General features: G+C 32.8%; 1 protein-coding gene across 8 annotated transcripts; it reads right to left on the reverse strand.

Moving 5' to 3' along the window:
* Positions 1 to 1,875: 1,875 nt before the first annotated feature.
* LOC109855281 (cyclin-dependent kinase 4-like) lies at positions 1,876 to 15,281 on the reverse strand. 8 transcript variants are annotated; one of them, XM_020429412.1, is made up of 6 exons: positions 9,181 to 9,403; positions 5,789 to 5,953; positions 4,194 to 4,954; positions 3,705 to 4,070; positions 3,445 to 3,605; positions 1,876 to 3,374 (listed from the first exon to the last, which is right to left on the reverse strand). In XM_020429412.1, exons 3-6 carry the CDS (start codon positions 4,932 to 4,934, stop codon positions 3,155 to 3,157), a joined length of 1,488 nt encoding a protein of 495 aa, XP_020285001.1. In that variant the 5' UTR covers positions 4,935 to 4,954; positions 5,789 to 5,953; positions 9,181 to 9,403; the 3' UTR covers positions 1,876 to 3,154. The 8 variants fall into 8 exon arrangements, with proteins under 8 accessions (XP_020285001.1, XP_020285011.1, XP_020284964.1 ...); XM_020429422.1 differs by lacking the exon at positions 9,181 to 9,403 and adding an exon at positions 6,027 to 6,365 and having other exon boundaries at positions 5,789 to 5,930; XM_020429375.1 differs by lacking the exons at positions 5,789 to 5,953; positions 9,181 to 9,403 and adding an exon at positions 14,953 to 15,281.
* Positions 15,282 to 16,070: the final 789 nt, after the last annotated feature.

Genomic DNA, 16,070 nt, shown 5'->3' on the forward strand with positions numbered 1-16,070 from the left:
CTTCTATTGGTAATAGTTTTCAAGATAAGAAACGTAACTTTTTTTTGTTGTGTTTGCGCGAATCGGAAGTAAAGATGTAATATCATCGTGCCCCACTGTATCCGAATCTGAAATTACTTTAATATTATTTTCTGTAGAAAACATACTGACCCTAACTGGATTAGGTACTAATTCTTGGTTAGGTCTTAACCGGGTTAGGTACTTTTTTGGTTAGGACCTAACCGGGTTAGGTTAGGTTAGGTTAGGGCCTAACTCATTTGAAGTTTTGAAAATGACTTTTTTGGGGGTGATCTTGGTAGTGTGTGCAAATGATTTGATACGTCAAAAACCGCATTTTTTTTGGAATTTTGGAAGAACTCTAGAATCTGAAAATTTTTTAGTGATTTTTACGTTGAACATTGCAATTTATTGTTTTTTTTGGTGGAGCTTCGGAAAGGTTTTTAGGATCTGGGGAAAAACCGTAAATAAAATTTGCTAGGTCGAAAGTCGCTATGTATGTTGTTTGGGAATTTGGAAAAGTCCCTTGGAACTGATGGAAACTCAAATGATTTGATACGTTAAATGTTACTTTATATTGTGTGTAGGGATTTTTTTTTAGAAAAGTCCCTAAGATTTAGTGAAAACTGCAAATGATCGATACGGTGACACTTGCAATATACTGTGTCTACGGATTTTGAGACAAGTCCCTCGTATCTTAGGGAAATTGCAAAGATACAAGGGACTTCTCTCAAAATCCGTAAACACAATAAACACAATACATTGTGGATTTCACCGTATCAATCGTGACCGCTGTCGTACGTGAACATATTATTTCTGCACTTTTTCACGAGCCCACACAGACGGCGGTTTTCGTTTGCGTATTCCCACCACGTCGGTGTTATAACACAGAATAGAACCATGTCCACGAAAAGCGATTATACATTTTTTCTTATGACTTTGACCGCTCTCATTTTTCTCTCCGATTAAACTTTTTATTTATTTCTTTTTTTTCTATAATTCATATTTTGTTTAATATATATTTACCAACTTTATATTTGCTCGATCTTGACCTCTTACCTATCTTGTTTGTTTTTATTTCCTTTTTATAATACAGTCTCTTGTTACATACTATGTATAACAACGCACTTACATCTATTTTCGGTATTTTACTAAAAAAGTGTACTACTAAAAAAAAAAATTTGTATAAATAGTGTCACTTATTGCTCTATACACATGTCGTCATTATCATACATCAATAAAAATATGACATTACTGATTGCAATGACTCATATTTATATACAAAATATGGCAGTGCGCTTTCTGGTTTTTTTCTGGAAGATTCTTCAATCTTCATTTTGTTCCTAATGGATCATAAAAGACCTCAGTCTTAGAAAACTAATTTTCTACTTATATATATATGGTAATATATACATACATATATAAATTTGTGTGTGTGTGTGTGTGTGTGTTTCATATTTGCTTAATTTATACTAAACTATAAGGTATCCATTTGCACATATATACACTTGTTTTTACATTGTTACTGCAGAACACGCAATTATATATAAACTAATTATATTACGTATTATACACGTTATGGGTTATATATGTGTACATACAGGGTGTCCCAGAATTGGTATAACATTTCTCGTAGACAGGTAGAAGGAGTAAGACAGCCCGATGCATGCTTATTCGCTGATCTTTGTTAATTAAGATTTGGATAAGTATTACGAATCTAGCAAACTGGTATAGGACTTATCGGCTCAGTTTTACTGCTTCTACTTGTCTACGAGAGATGTCACACTAATTCTGGGACACCTTGTGTATATATATATATATATATATATATATATGTATATATTATCTATATTTATTTTTGTATAGATAATATATTATTATCTATATTTGTTATATTAATGCATATATTGTGCATTAATATATAAAAAAACGTTTATTTACGAGATATCTAGCACATCTTGAAAACCTTTTATATTATACGTTTTATGGAAAAGTGTTAGATACAAAAGTTACATGATTTCAAGGAAAAATTACGTTTTTTGTTTTTTGTTTTTTTAATAGAAGTGTTTCGAGAATTTCAAGGTCAACTATTTTTTTCTATGTACAGTTTTTTATGCCACAGTTAGAAAGTACGTTCAGTTCTACGTAAAAATGTAAGATTTAGTGACCTCATCCTAATAATAAATAAATAACAAGGTATTACAAAAAAAAAAGAAAAGAAAGAAAGTTGAAATTTAATATCTCTAAGAAGAACAAGCAATGTCGAGATATTTATTCTTTGTCACTATTACTAAACATGACTTTTGTATCTAACACTTTTCCATATCATAAATTACAAAAGTTTAACATATGTAAGTTAGGCATGCTTTAATATTATTGTATAATTATGTAGTATTGTAATACACAAATGTTACTTGTATATATAAGTAACTTAAGTTTATATATTTATTAACATTATATAAATGCGTACCACTAAATCTTTAGTTGTTAAGCATTTTGTTGAATAAAAGTAAAAATTAAAAATATTAATAAGAAGAGTTTAACTCTTGATGTAAATACGTCTGTGGTATAAATATTAATAAACTTTAAAACGCACGTTGTAATTTAGTAATATTATATAAATAAATAACATATCAAAAATAAGTATTTGTTACTGCGTAATTGTAATTGACTAAAGCGTCCTTACGATAAAGTAACTTACATATAATGGATTTTTTGCAGAAAACATTTGTTACATTATTATACATGTTTATTGTTAAACGAAGAAACGAAAAACTATCGACTTAACTAGAATAAAAAGACTTAAAGATACGCGTAATGTTTGTTATCAACTATTTATCTTGATATAACGAATTTAATTGTCAATTGTCTGTTTACTAACTCAAATTTGTAATATATTATATATGTTATTTATTATCTATGTATACACAATCAAAAAAAAAAAAAAAAAAAATTTAATTCCAAATATTCGAATGGGCTATGTTCGATAATTGCGACACATGCGATAATACGAGTAGTACTCTGTCTATCTTACCCAAAATATTCCTAAATGTCATTTCTATTCCAGAATACAATTATATCAGTCTGAGTTTGTCAGTTAATCTAGCGCCGTAAATATATATATGTAAATTAAATTAAATAACTTACGAAAAAGTTATTATATTTCATCATCAGTCAAGTATCGGTGTCTCGCTGCTTGAGCTGCGGTTATACGACTGCGAGGATTAAATGTGAGCATCTTCTTTACTAAGTCTAATCCGTCTTCGTTGAGATCTGGTAGTATTGCACCAAGAGGTTTCGGTTTTCTATATGAAAAGGCTGTCCAGCTGAGCGATACTTTTTCCGGCCATGCTTCTTTTGGCGGTGTACCTAGAACTCTGAAACGGAAGAAATACGGTTGTAAGAAAATATAATTTTATGATACAAAAAGAAAGAAAAAGAACTTACTGGAAGATCCTGTCAAGCTGATCGCCTTCACTGGTGCCTGGGAATAGTGGCTCTAACTTGCAAAGTTCTGCCATTATGCATCCGATAGGCCAAATATCTACGGGAGTAGCGTAGTCACATCTTAAGAGTACTTCGGGTGGTCGATACCATTGGGTTACAACCTAGATGTGTATCACATACAGAATAAATCGTAAATTTACAACAAATATGCGCGCACGTAATTCGTGATACATCTCATACGTGAACATTTATGAGCATACCACAGAAGTTAATCTCATCTCAAAATCGTAAATTCTGGCCAAACCAAAATCCGCGATCTTGATTCTGTTATCCCGTGTTACTAAAAGATTCTGTGGCTTTAGATCCCTGTGTATTATTCTATGAGTGTGCAAAAACTCAACTCCGCAAACTATTTCCTTCGTCATTTGTCTCACTAGCTCCGGGGGTATCTTCGATTGCGGAGTGCTATTCCGGTAGCTTGCTATGAACGAAGCGAGATCTCTTTCCACATGTTCGAATACCAACCATAAAGTGAGACTACGATTCACCCTTTCGGATTGTTCACCTTCACCTGATGGCTGAACTAAGTTGTGATAATCTCCTTGACAGATATCCAGTAATCTCACCTGAATAAAGACATCGACATCATTACGTACCGGTTGATAATTATATTATTGATTATATATCTAAATATTGTTCTGATTATATATCTAAACATTATATATGTAAATTTTTCTACTAGAACTTACAACATGTGGATGTTCATATTGTTCGAGTGATTTCAGAGCACCGATTTCTCGTACTGTAGATGCAGGCAAACCGTTTTGCGTCACAGGTATTCTAACTTTTTTAAGTGCTACAATTTGACCGCTAGTCTTGTCTTTCGCTTTGTACACCGTACCGTACGCGCCATTTCCGATAAGAGACAACTCCTCGTATAACGAATGCTCGCGCACCATGAAACTTTGTACGGTCGTTTCGGTCATTGAACTTTTTCCGGCGGAACGAGTAAGTTCACTCAGATCGCTGTATGTTACAAAAGATTGTAGTATACCGATCTGTTCCTCCTGTTCTCCTTGCCTTGAAGTACTCGGTATTGCCTCTTCTTCTTCACCTTGTCTCGAAGTGCTTGGAATCGCTTCTGACGAGATCCTTGGTTTATTATCTTGTTCTTCTGTTTCGGATAGTTTCGATTCCGCATGTACTTCAACTGTCTGCTCGGTCGATTCTAAAGGTGTTTCACTAGTCGAAACTGCCGGTTCCGATGTTTTTTCCGCAATAATACGTGAAGACGATTCTCTTCTTTCTTGAACTTTCTCTTGTAAAGATGTTTTACTCGTGTGCGGTTTATCAGCACTTTCTATTTTGGTTACACGTTCCACCGTAAATTTTTCGGGCGATGTTTCAAATTGTCTGAACTTCTTTGGAGCCGATGGCGTAGATAGATCTGGTTCGAGCTCTGTGCTCGAACGTCGTGACCTACCAGCCATCACAACATCTCGACTTCTATCTGAAACGATAATGAAATAATAAATATTATCTGATCTAAGACGGGATAGTAAAAACAACAGAACAAAACAAATAGAATAAGCTTTTTTACTCAAATTATGGTAGGTTCCTAATATTAATACAATTAATACAATTTTGACTTTGCGCAAAAGTCTATATAAAATTAATATGTCATTATACAGACAAACGTGTAAATAGATATACAAATATTTTAAAAGCTGTATTTTATAAAAGTAAAAAAACTATATAAATAAACACGAATAAACGTATATTGTTTAGCGTCTTCTTATCATTTAAAATCAATATATAATCTTTATATCTATACGATATTGATCCACTAATAAAAATTAGATGATAGAAGAAACCAAATAAGAAAGAATTTATGTATATGTTGCAATATATAAAGATACCAGACAACAAAACGGAAATATATATAGCGAAAAGGTTTCAAAAAAATTTCTTCAATCTATAATGTATCTCAATCAAGCTGATTGTGTTCTCTCTTATAATTTCGATTCTATTCGAAATTCCAACATGAATCGATATGTTCGTTCGGTATTCTGGTTCCCTTTTTTTTTTTTTTTTTTTTTTTTGATGATCCTACGTAAGCTTTTATACATTCATATAGAGATCTGAAAAAAGCGAAAGTAACACGCCAAATATCGTATATATGTATTTGATTCATGGTGTATGTATAATCACACTTGCGGCACTCGAGTTCACAGCGTAAGGCAAATAATACACACGGGCGCCTTATTTCTTCTCTCTTCTTCTATTCTTTCGCTTCTCGTACACGTTTTATTAAAATTTCGAGACGATATACATACATACTCACACACGCGCGCGTGCGCTTACAAATACCGCAAGCAACACGATCGTGGCGAACGTCTGCCACGCTACGCGACATCTGCATCGACACCTGCGTGCTCATATAATAATCCTGCTATGCTCGTCTCGTCGCCAGTTTTCCAGAACATCTTGTAAATATAAAAGAGATATTCTAAATTATCCGAAAACTTTGATCTTTGTTTTTATTGTCGTATCAGATCTAGCAATGATTTCTGACTGAATACCGTTATTAGGCCAGTTTTGTAAGACATTCGGAATGCTCTTCGACTTGTGTTATTTTTTTATCGCAGTATAATAGTATTTACCTCAAAATTCTTTTGCGGTAATTAATATAAGAGAACATTTGTGAAAGAATGTTGGTTTCCGATTAATTGATTTGCTTACTGCTTATATATCTTACTGCTTGAGATTTTGTATGTAACTTTTAGTGTTCTTTGTTATGAATTGCTGCTTATATGAACGACGTATCATATATTTGAATTTTCTGTAACATTCGTACTACGTAACAATGACAATATTAAAAGTAAGAAGAAGAAAAAGAAACAACGAAAATGAATTAAAGAAAAAGAAAGTCGGAGAAATTGTTCGCATAAAGAAATATTATCAAGTTACGTTTTATATAAGCAATAAAAGAAAGAAAGATAGATAGATAGATAGATAGATAGATAGATAGATAGATAGAGAGAGAGAGAGAGAGAGAGAGATTTGTACCATAATTCGAATCAGTTTAAATAACTGGACGTCAAAAAAAAAAAAAAGATAAAAAGTAGCTCAACTTTATTTTGTATTTATTTCCTTACTTTTAGCGCGGCAAATTGTCTTTAATAAGTATTATTTTTCTTATATTCAAAAGTATTCAGCCAAACAATAATTATCTTATCACTTCCTTTATATATATATATATCTCCTATATCATGTTAACAAATATAATATTAAATGATTCATATCAGTTAGTAATTGCAGAGAAAAACGCCTGTCAGATGGATGTACTCTCGTGGGTTTTGATTAAATATTCTTCTATCAACTTCCTCTTATGATAAGAAATTCTAACAGGAAAAATAGAACGGAAGAAAGAAAGAAAAGAAGGAAGAAAAAAATCGAACGAAAAAGAAGCGCAACAAAATTTTACATCGCAATGAAAGTTTATTTCTGAAGCGTTTGGTATCGTACAAAAGAAATTTTAAAAAAAAAAAGATCTTATATCAATCTTAAATGCAAATTTTTTGACAATTTTTATGGAAAAACTTTGCATAGCGAAAATGTCGGAAATAGAGAAGAATCGAAAGAAAAAGAAATGTACAAGTGCAATTTTATAAACCTGAAAAAAAAACGTGTTTTTTCTCTTGAAGAAATTGGTAATTTTGTATATTTGGTTGTGTTTCTCTCTTTTTCTCTCTTTCTTTTTTTTTATACGGCATTATCTGACGAGACCACCTTTGTAGAAGAAGCAGATGTTTCTACAGTTTTGTTGGACATCGAAAGAGAGAAACAGCTTAAAGACAACGGAAAGTGTGCAGTGTATGAGAATATTGTTTTTTTTTTGACACACACTTTGCTAAATTGAAAGAAAGTACTTTGCATGTTTTTAATTACTTTGTATTTGTATTTTTTATTATGAAACGCAATAAACACGTCAGTAATATTTGCTAATAATATAATACACGTTTGTGTGTGTGTGTGTGTATACGTGTATATGCGCGTGCAAATAACTTCTAATTACTCTACGGATTTTATATAATACATAAAAAAACACATTATATGTTGTTCTAAAAAAATTATATAAACCATTGCAAGATATTGTATGTAAACGAAAATCTGTAGCCAAATTCTGTCACATGCGTATGAACAAAAAGTAAGTTTTTTCCCTGCCCGAGACAAGTATTCGTTTTGTTGTTCGCAGTCCTTTTCTGTATTCCTACGTGAAGACATACAGAAAAATATTTTATCACGTTGAATTCCAGATTACAAAAAAGCCGAGCTCGAGAAAGTTGGCGCAACAGATAAAAGAATAAAACGCTTTTTTGTAAGGAAGCTTCAGAAAACCGATAACATGTAAAGTCTTTATGCTAAATATATAGCGAATGGAGATAGATTAGAAAGTAAAGAAAAAGAGTTGATTAAACTTTTACAGCAATGTCCAACTAATACATGCTATGACATATTGATTTGACTTTTTGAGATATCGCGCTATGTTCTCAGAGAAAAAAAAACATAATTTCCGCTAGATAATGTAAGAACTTTTAAATATCAAAACGTTAAGTTAGTGAAATTGTCTTATTACGTTGCTCTACTAAATACAATGGAAAATATCCGATGTTAATGTTTTGTTGCAGCAAACTGTTTAAAATTAAAACAATGTGGAAATTGAAACAATGCAAAGGCGAGCAATATTTTGCTTTGTTATAGTGCATTGTATCTTACAAACAAATCGAGTTTGCTTTCAAATATAAAATATTGAAGTAATAAAAGAATATGAAGAAGATAAAACGTATTTGCAATGTTTATTATTACGAAATGTTGTTTTCTGATTTTTTTTTTTTTTTACTCATCTCGAAAAGAGAGAAGACTATAATGACATCTTTAATCAATTTTATATTATCGTATCTCATTACTTCACAAAAGTATTTTCTTATCAAGTATTTCGATATATTTGGCTTATCAAGTTCTTCGACGTCGAAATGATTGTAATTTTTAGGTCATGCGATCTTTACTCGCGGTTTCCGTAAAGTTACACGTGTTACGATGTTTATGCACTACGTAGCACGTAGCAATAAGCGATGTAACGCGTAAATCAAGCGTTGCCTTCAATTGCAATATAATTGAAACCGCATTATGGTCAATTGTTTGCAAAGATAAGCGTCAACGCGCGAGAAGTTGCATTGCATGAACGGCTACATGTAAGTAAGCCATTTATTTATTACAATATGGTAAATGTAAGAGTACTAAGAGTTCAACTTCTTGCTGAAATCATGACAATGTTGTACTCGGAGCCATAACTCGTTTGTTAAAAGTCACGTTTTATCTGTTGCGAAACAAAATTCCCTATTGAATTATTTATCTTATTAGAATGCACAACAAACATCAATTCAGTTATTATTTTAAGCGCAAGTTCTTCGGATTATTTCATTTCTAGTAATTAGTTAGAAAATATATTCGTTCTGACGACGTGCCAATTACCAACTTGTGGTTGTATTAAGTAGAATTACATACGAAAACTGAAACAAATGTTACTTCTTTGTTCAAAAATCACTCAGTAGAAATGTTTTTTAAACTTAAATAAAAATGGTCTTTCTTTCTCTCTTTCTCTCTCTCTCTCTCTCAACTGTCGATATAAAAAAGTGAACAAAGAACGTCGTTCTTTGCGCAGAGAATACTCACGCGGAGGAACGCGGTAACGGTTTAATTACGAATTCGAATAATTTACGAGTATCGCGACGGTCCTATCCAATTAAAAAGACTGAAAATATACGAATCTGATATTTCGGGCTCTTGTTTGCCACGCCAAACTACCGAACAGAATAAACAGGGCGTCACTACTTCCAGATTATCTGCGGGATTGACACTGCTATGTACTCAAGTCTTTCACACAACAAACACTTGCTCAACGCACTCATTCACTTCTATTTCTAGAATGAAAACTCGAGCGTGAGTATACAAGGAGAGTACGCACGTTCAGTATCGTATATTGTTTCCTAAAGCGCCTGGGTGTTCTGCTTTATTTTAAAGAAAATAATTTATGTCAAACAAAACAACTTATTTTTTACTACTTATAATGTTATTTCAACATTGTTTATAAAGAAAAAGCACTATTATTACAAATATACTTTGTGCAAAATTTCTACAATCAATCAATTATTTATAGGAATATATAAATAAAAAAACTTTTTACAGATAACTATATATTGCTGCAAATATTTTATTGATTGATAAAAGATCGCTAAATGTATAAATTATTTATAAATGTATAAAAACTATAAAGCATGAATACAATAGGTATGTTACTTTTAAAATATTATGTAATATAAAAAATCATTTATTAAGAAATAAACTAACAAGATTGTGTTATCAATTATTGTCACGCTGGAATAAAAATTAACCACCGTTTAACATTGGGAAAACATCAAAATATTTGTTTTTAATTTGTTATTAAAATAGTCGTATTTACAATGTTTATAATTTATATATGTATACTGACTAAAGTTTTTTGTGACATGTTGTCGTGAGCAATGTTATCCGTTTTTTCGCAAATATTTAGTATTTTTATTAACACTTATTTGGTTGAATTCTCATTTTTTAAGCTACAAATTGTTATTTTTATAGAATGCATTATGATCAATAAACATGCATACAATACTATTTTGACGTTTTTATTTAAGTGAACTACGCGGTGAAATGTTACAATACCTTAATACAAGAATCTCCTATGTTTTAACGGTGTCATAGGGGTTCTTTCTACATGATCTCTATAAAAATACCGTTCGTAAACAACAAAGACGTACAATAGCGGCGAGAGTAAGGTAAATCACCCTTGCCTCGCCGAGTTGTCGCTTCTCGTCTTATCTTCACACACGCTGAGGTATTCCATGCATTCCTCTTACGCTTCATGGATACGCTCGTAATTCCGTCCGACATGCATTTATCACGCTGAATATTACAACATCCTAAAATAATAAAAGGAGTCGATCGTAAAGTTTTATTATTGAGAAGTTTGAGTTATTCTCACATTTGAGTGTTTTTGCAAAGATTATAGTTTGAAAAATTGTTGAGCAATATACATCAAAAGAAAAACTATAAAAAAAAACTACTTTTTTTATTTTTCTATATATAGATTGTAATATTTTTAAGAAGCTATATCAAAGTGAGATGATGAGAAAGTTGTGTATTATCGACAAGTTGAACTTTTTGACACCCAACAGGAAAATTTTTATTTAAATAGTATGATAGATATATAAATGATTCTATCAGTTAAAAATTACAAGAGAATTTTTTTAAAAGTTAGGCAATTTCTTTTATCAGCGAGATCATATAAAATCTACTCGCGAATCGTTTCACGGACTCGATTATACATCTCTCAAGCACGATTTTTTATTAAAATCCCGCGGAGAAGCGACTGAACTATATACAAGCCTCCTTGTCCAATCGTCTCGCAGATTTCGAGCCGGCAACTTCATCGCAAAACACACGATAGATCTCCCGCGTTTGGCCAATCAACCAAGAAAAAAAAGAAAACTACCGAAAACTGGCTGCTCATATTTCACCGCGAGCTCTCCTTTCAAGAGGTAATGGGAGGCTTTCGCTCTTCTTTCTCTTTCAGAGAAGTCTGTGCCTTCTACGTTCTAGCGCGGCAGCAACCCCAAATCTTACATTCCACACTTACCTACCTACCTATCTATCTATTTACCTACCTACCGATGCTAAGGTGCTGACCTCCCGCGAGAACAGCAGAACAGCGGGAACCGCAACGTTGCGGCACGTACTCGCAGAAGAAGATGACGATGACGAGTGTATGAAGGAGACGGAAGAGAGAGCGACGGACAGACAGACGCCGCGCGCGAGACACAACACAACACAACTGAAACTATGTGCACAGTTCTACGCGCACGCCGGAAATGATATTAACGAATGCTTCGGCGTACGCACTCGCTCGTAAGCACTCGCGCGAGACACAACGGAGTTATGAGTCGCACACAGGAGGTGACGACACGTCACACACATACGAGTACGCACGCCACTCACAACTGCGACCGACGTGCGGCCAACGAATCGTCAGACTGTATCCGGCGATAGGCGGCATGAGACCCGACACAGGCCAGAGCTGTGGGTCAGGCCGTAGAACAACCGAGACACGCCGTACCGGCTTCAACGGATCCGATCAGTTGATGGCGGGTCCTCGAGCGAGTTGGCTGGTTACTTGAGGGTATTGTTGTTCGCAGCTGCGTTGTATGTAACGCGGTACTACGTTCTTGATGCAGCTGCCGCGCCGAACCGTTCTATTTCCCAACTCGAGTTCATGATCGGATTACCGAAGAGTAAGCGCACCCTGACACTCCGGAAGAGGGGACAAATTCGAAGTCTGTCGCACTTTGAATGTTTTAGTTTGTACTTTTGAATATCCGTCTCCTAATTTAAAAATTTATTTGTTTTGCCATGTTGATCGATTGCGATGTTTGCAGTCGGTAGCGGCAATAAAAAAGCAGTAATATAAAAATTAGTTATCAAGACAATTTTCTCGATAGCGGAGAAACTTTTTTCCGAGCTATATTCTTAAATTAGTCATAAGACAAGTTATGTTGACACATGTTGCTATTTATAGACATATGTCTTTTGCAGGTACCTTGGAGTTTATATATAAGCAATAAAAATAAAGTCGATATGTTTTCACGAATAATAAAGATAGATGCCAGCTTTACTTACTTGACCAATCTTACTTATAATCGATATTACGTTTGTTACATTAATTGAATATTAATTTTGCAAATTTACATATAAAAATAAAAACCTGACTCCAAGTCCATTATTAATTCAGTTTACTAAAACTGATATTGAATGCTACACTATATATATATATAAGAGTTACGTGTATATAAGCTATATGGTGATACACATACACACACTGTTAATGAGACCGACTTTTATGTGTACATCATTATAAATAGATAAAATCTAATTAACTAAAAGAGAGGTAAAAAAACAAGCATGTGGCACTGAGCAAATAAAGTCGATATTTGTTTGTGTGTGTGTGTGTGTGTGTGTGTTGTGTTGTGTGTACTTACATATTTCTGACTGCAGTAAATTCCTAAAGCGAATGGGCGCTTCGTTAAAAATAAGCTTTGCAAGTGGCAAAGACTATAAAACTTTTTCTTCTTGTAGAAAAGAAAACTGTAATTAGGAAAAAAAGACTAGTTGAACGAGAGTGGAGAAAGCACACCCGAAGATTCAGAGTCTTGTGAATTGTATCTGAAGGGTTGAGACGCGCGGAATTGATGTGTACGGTAGCTTGTTCGAGTTACTGAATGGTTGCACGCGATACGGCCGGGAGTTTATATGAACGAAGAGACATTATAATTTCCCAGATACGTTCGGAGAAATATATGACGTTACGCGCGTAGTACCTGGCTTTAGCAAGGGAATGTGATTCACGACGTTCAATCAGCGCTCAACTTCTGAACTGAACACGTCATTCGGTTAAATTCATGAATAAAGTAGCAAAAAAGATTTTGAGAGCGTTGGATATTAAATTTTTTCTGTGAAAATGCATATAAGCGCAAAACTTTTCTGTTTTACATCTTGTTATCTTTTTATCTTTTAAAAAATGTTTCGATTATTTTTGTGGAAATCAAAACATGTGCGATATATAATATAATAAAAAAATAAAATTAATACAACATCAAGAAATATATAGAATAAAATTTAGAAAGTAATTTATAACAAAGTATAATATATATATATATATATATATTTCATGAATAAGTGTATAACATAAAATTATGCGCAAGAAAAATATATTGATTAACTGTTATTTTTGTTTTATCTTATCTTGTACATACTCATTACTTTGTTATAAATTATATATATATATATATATATATATATATATATATATATATATACACACATATATAGGACTAATGTTTTAATAATTTCAATTTATTTTATTTTGTTATATAAAGTTGGATTTTCCGGGTCTTTTATTATATGTACTTTAATTGTAGAAAAGAATTTATCAATCTATATCATATAGACAAAAAAATAGTGTGTAGAAAAAGTTCAGTTTTATCGATAAAACAAACCCACTTTATTAAGCAATTGAAACAACTTCAGGTTGTCACAACCGAAAGATAACTTGATATTAGTATCGCTGCTCGTAGAGCATATTCTCAGGAAACTTAACAACATGATATTACACATTTGTTATCCGCACTTGACATTATCACCTAAGAGTGTAAGAAGTACGGCGATTTTGCGACAACAGCAAAGAGAGAACAAGTCTAGGATTCCCATTTTACCATTCACGTAGTCTTGAAACTTGCACGTCGCAGATGCGTTATTCTGTCGCGCTCTTTTGGGAAACAAGATTTCTAACGCGAAAACAAGTCATGCTCCTCAGCAGGAACAGCCTGTTTCTTGTTCTTCTGGAATAATTCCCACACATATATATATATATATATATATATATATATATATATATATATACACACTGTGTGTGTGTGTGTGTGTGTGTGTACGTACATAGATCAGTGATGTCTGCCGACTGTACATTGGACGACTTAAAAACGATAATCTTATACATAAAGTGAGACCGGCGAGTTCAACAGCCGCGTTAGCATGCGGAGGATGCGTGGTTGTTATGCGCTTTGGAAATGAAGACAGTCGAAATAACGGCCCCTCAAACAAACTTGCAATCTATTTATCTACTAAATAAATTTCACATAATATTTTTTTTACAGATTAATAAGTAATTTTACGTCAACCACAAACAATGAAAATAAAAATTATAAATAAATATATTTAAATATATATAAATATATTTAATAAAAATTATAAATAAATATATATGTATTTTGCATGTGAATTTTAATTTTGATATTCTGTAAATAATATCCAAGTTCTATAAGTGTAGTTGTACGAAAATGGCTAATGATAGAGATGTACTTAAACGTAAGAATAAACTTGTTTTAGTAATTACATTTATAAAATTGTGAATTTAAATGTTGACTTAATTTTACTACAAAGACTGAATAAAAACTATTTTTTAAAAGAATAACATTAAATTCATATATTACAGATGGCGTTGACGATACGACAGACATCTAAGTGTTTTCCACTATTCTAACCACTCGTATTTTATCTGTAGCTCAAATATATGATAAAAATCACTTAATCGACGTATTATATTTATAGACCTAAATCTATCTTTAATTAAACCTGAGATACAGCGTGTGATTATCTTTAACTGCGCGCGATGGATATGTGCACAAAAACTTACTCAATCAGCATAAAACTACAATCTAGTCAAAAATTCGGAGTCAATTGATCGATAAATTTTGCCGTCGAGTGCAATTTAAACAGCGATATCGAGGCACGTTTCCGGACATACAGATACGAGGCAAAATAGCGGTAAAAAAGAACAAAGTAAACAAAAGAACGCACCAGTACAGCCTTACCGCATCACCTCCGTGTGTTCGGAGCAGCGCTGAAACAATAATGCAAGACCACGTGTTTGGTGTTGAATGCGTTCACAAAAGGACAGGTTGTTCTTGGTGGACTCGTCGTCATCACGGCCCTGAAGACGGCGCCAGGTAGTATACTGAGGACCTGCTCGCACTTTGCTTCTTGCAGAGAGGCACTGATCGGTCTCTCTTCGTAATTTTCTCTCACTCGCGTGTTGCGCGTTCCGAAACATGAATGGAATGCTTCTTCCGGCGGACGATGCACGCGAGAGACGACTACGATGGGTCCGGAATGGAATGGGCCGACTCCGAGACTGGCCCAGGAGTGGGTTTGACGCTCGCCGGACCCTTTTACAGAACTCGACGTGACAACCAGGGCTGTAATAACCTGTGCGCATTTTCAAATACACACGAAAAATATTTTACGCAAATATTTATATTGATAATGGGAAGAAAATGTTCTACGTCCAAGTAATTAATAAAAATGTTTTTTGTATAGATGTTGTATGTACGTTCTATTGAGAAACGACTAATAGTGTCAATAACAAATTTGTAATAAAAGAAATAATGTTTTTTCTCCTATAATTACAGAAAATACACTTTTTTATATTAAAACGAGTAGATATGTTTATAAGGATAATGCCTCATTATTAATCAGTTACATATACATATACATGAAAATAATGGTGGTTTACAATTACAAGTAATTACAATTATCATTTAATTTAATAATTATCTAGATATTTACACATCTTAGATTTTATGAACAAATATTAATTATTACATTTTTATTGTAACATGTTTTTAATAACTTATTTTGCAAATATAATGTTGTTTCTGCTTTATTTTCTGAAACAAAACGGCGGCGGCGTGTCTTCCAAAGCATGTCAACAGATTAGCGTGAGTAACAAAAAAATTAGAAAAATCTTTCTTTAATTTCCGAAATTTATAGTAGCTTTTTTAGTGTGAAATTTCAGAATATTTTAATCGTTTCTTTTATACTAAACTATGCATTTTATGACATGACCAGGTAAAATTCTTTTAGACTAAAGTATATTGGTGTTGGATATTTACTTAACGCCTGCGTTATCTATCCCC

Source organism: Pseudomyrmex gracilis, unplaced genomic scaffold (genome assembly GCF_002006095.1).
Source record: "Pseudomyrmex gracilis isolate BER0280 unplaced genomic scaffold, ASM200609v1 scaffold_3, whole genome shotgun sequence".
Lineage (NCBI taxonomy): Eukaryota > Metazoa > Arthropoda > Insecta > Hymenoptera > Formicidae > Pseudomyrmex > Pseudomyrmex gracilis.

Excerpts from the sequence above, each read along its gene's own strand:
- LOC109855281 (XM_020429375.1), bottom strand. The coding sequence starts at position 4,934 with ATGGCTGGTAGGTCACGACGTTCGAGCACAGAGCTCGAACCAGATCTA. Across the intron at positions 4,071-4,193 it reads AATATGAACATCCACATGTT|GTGAGATTACTGGATATCTG; the intron begins GTAAGTTCTAGT and ends GTCTTTATTCAG. Across the intron at positions 3,375-3,444 it reads CAGCTTGACAGGATCTTCCA|AGTTCTAGGTACACCGCCAA; the intron begins GTAAGTTCTTTT and ends CTTCCGTTTCAG.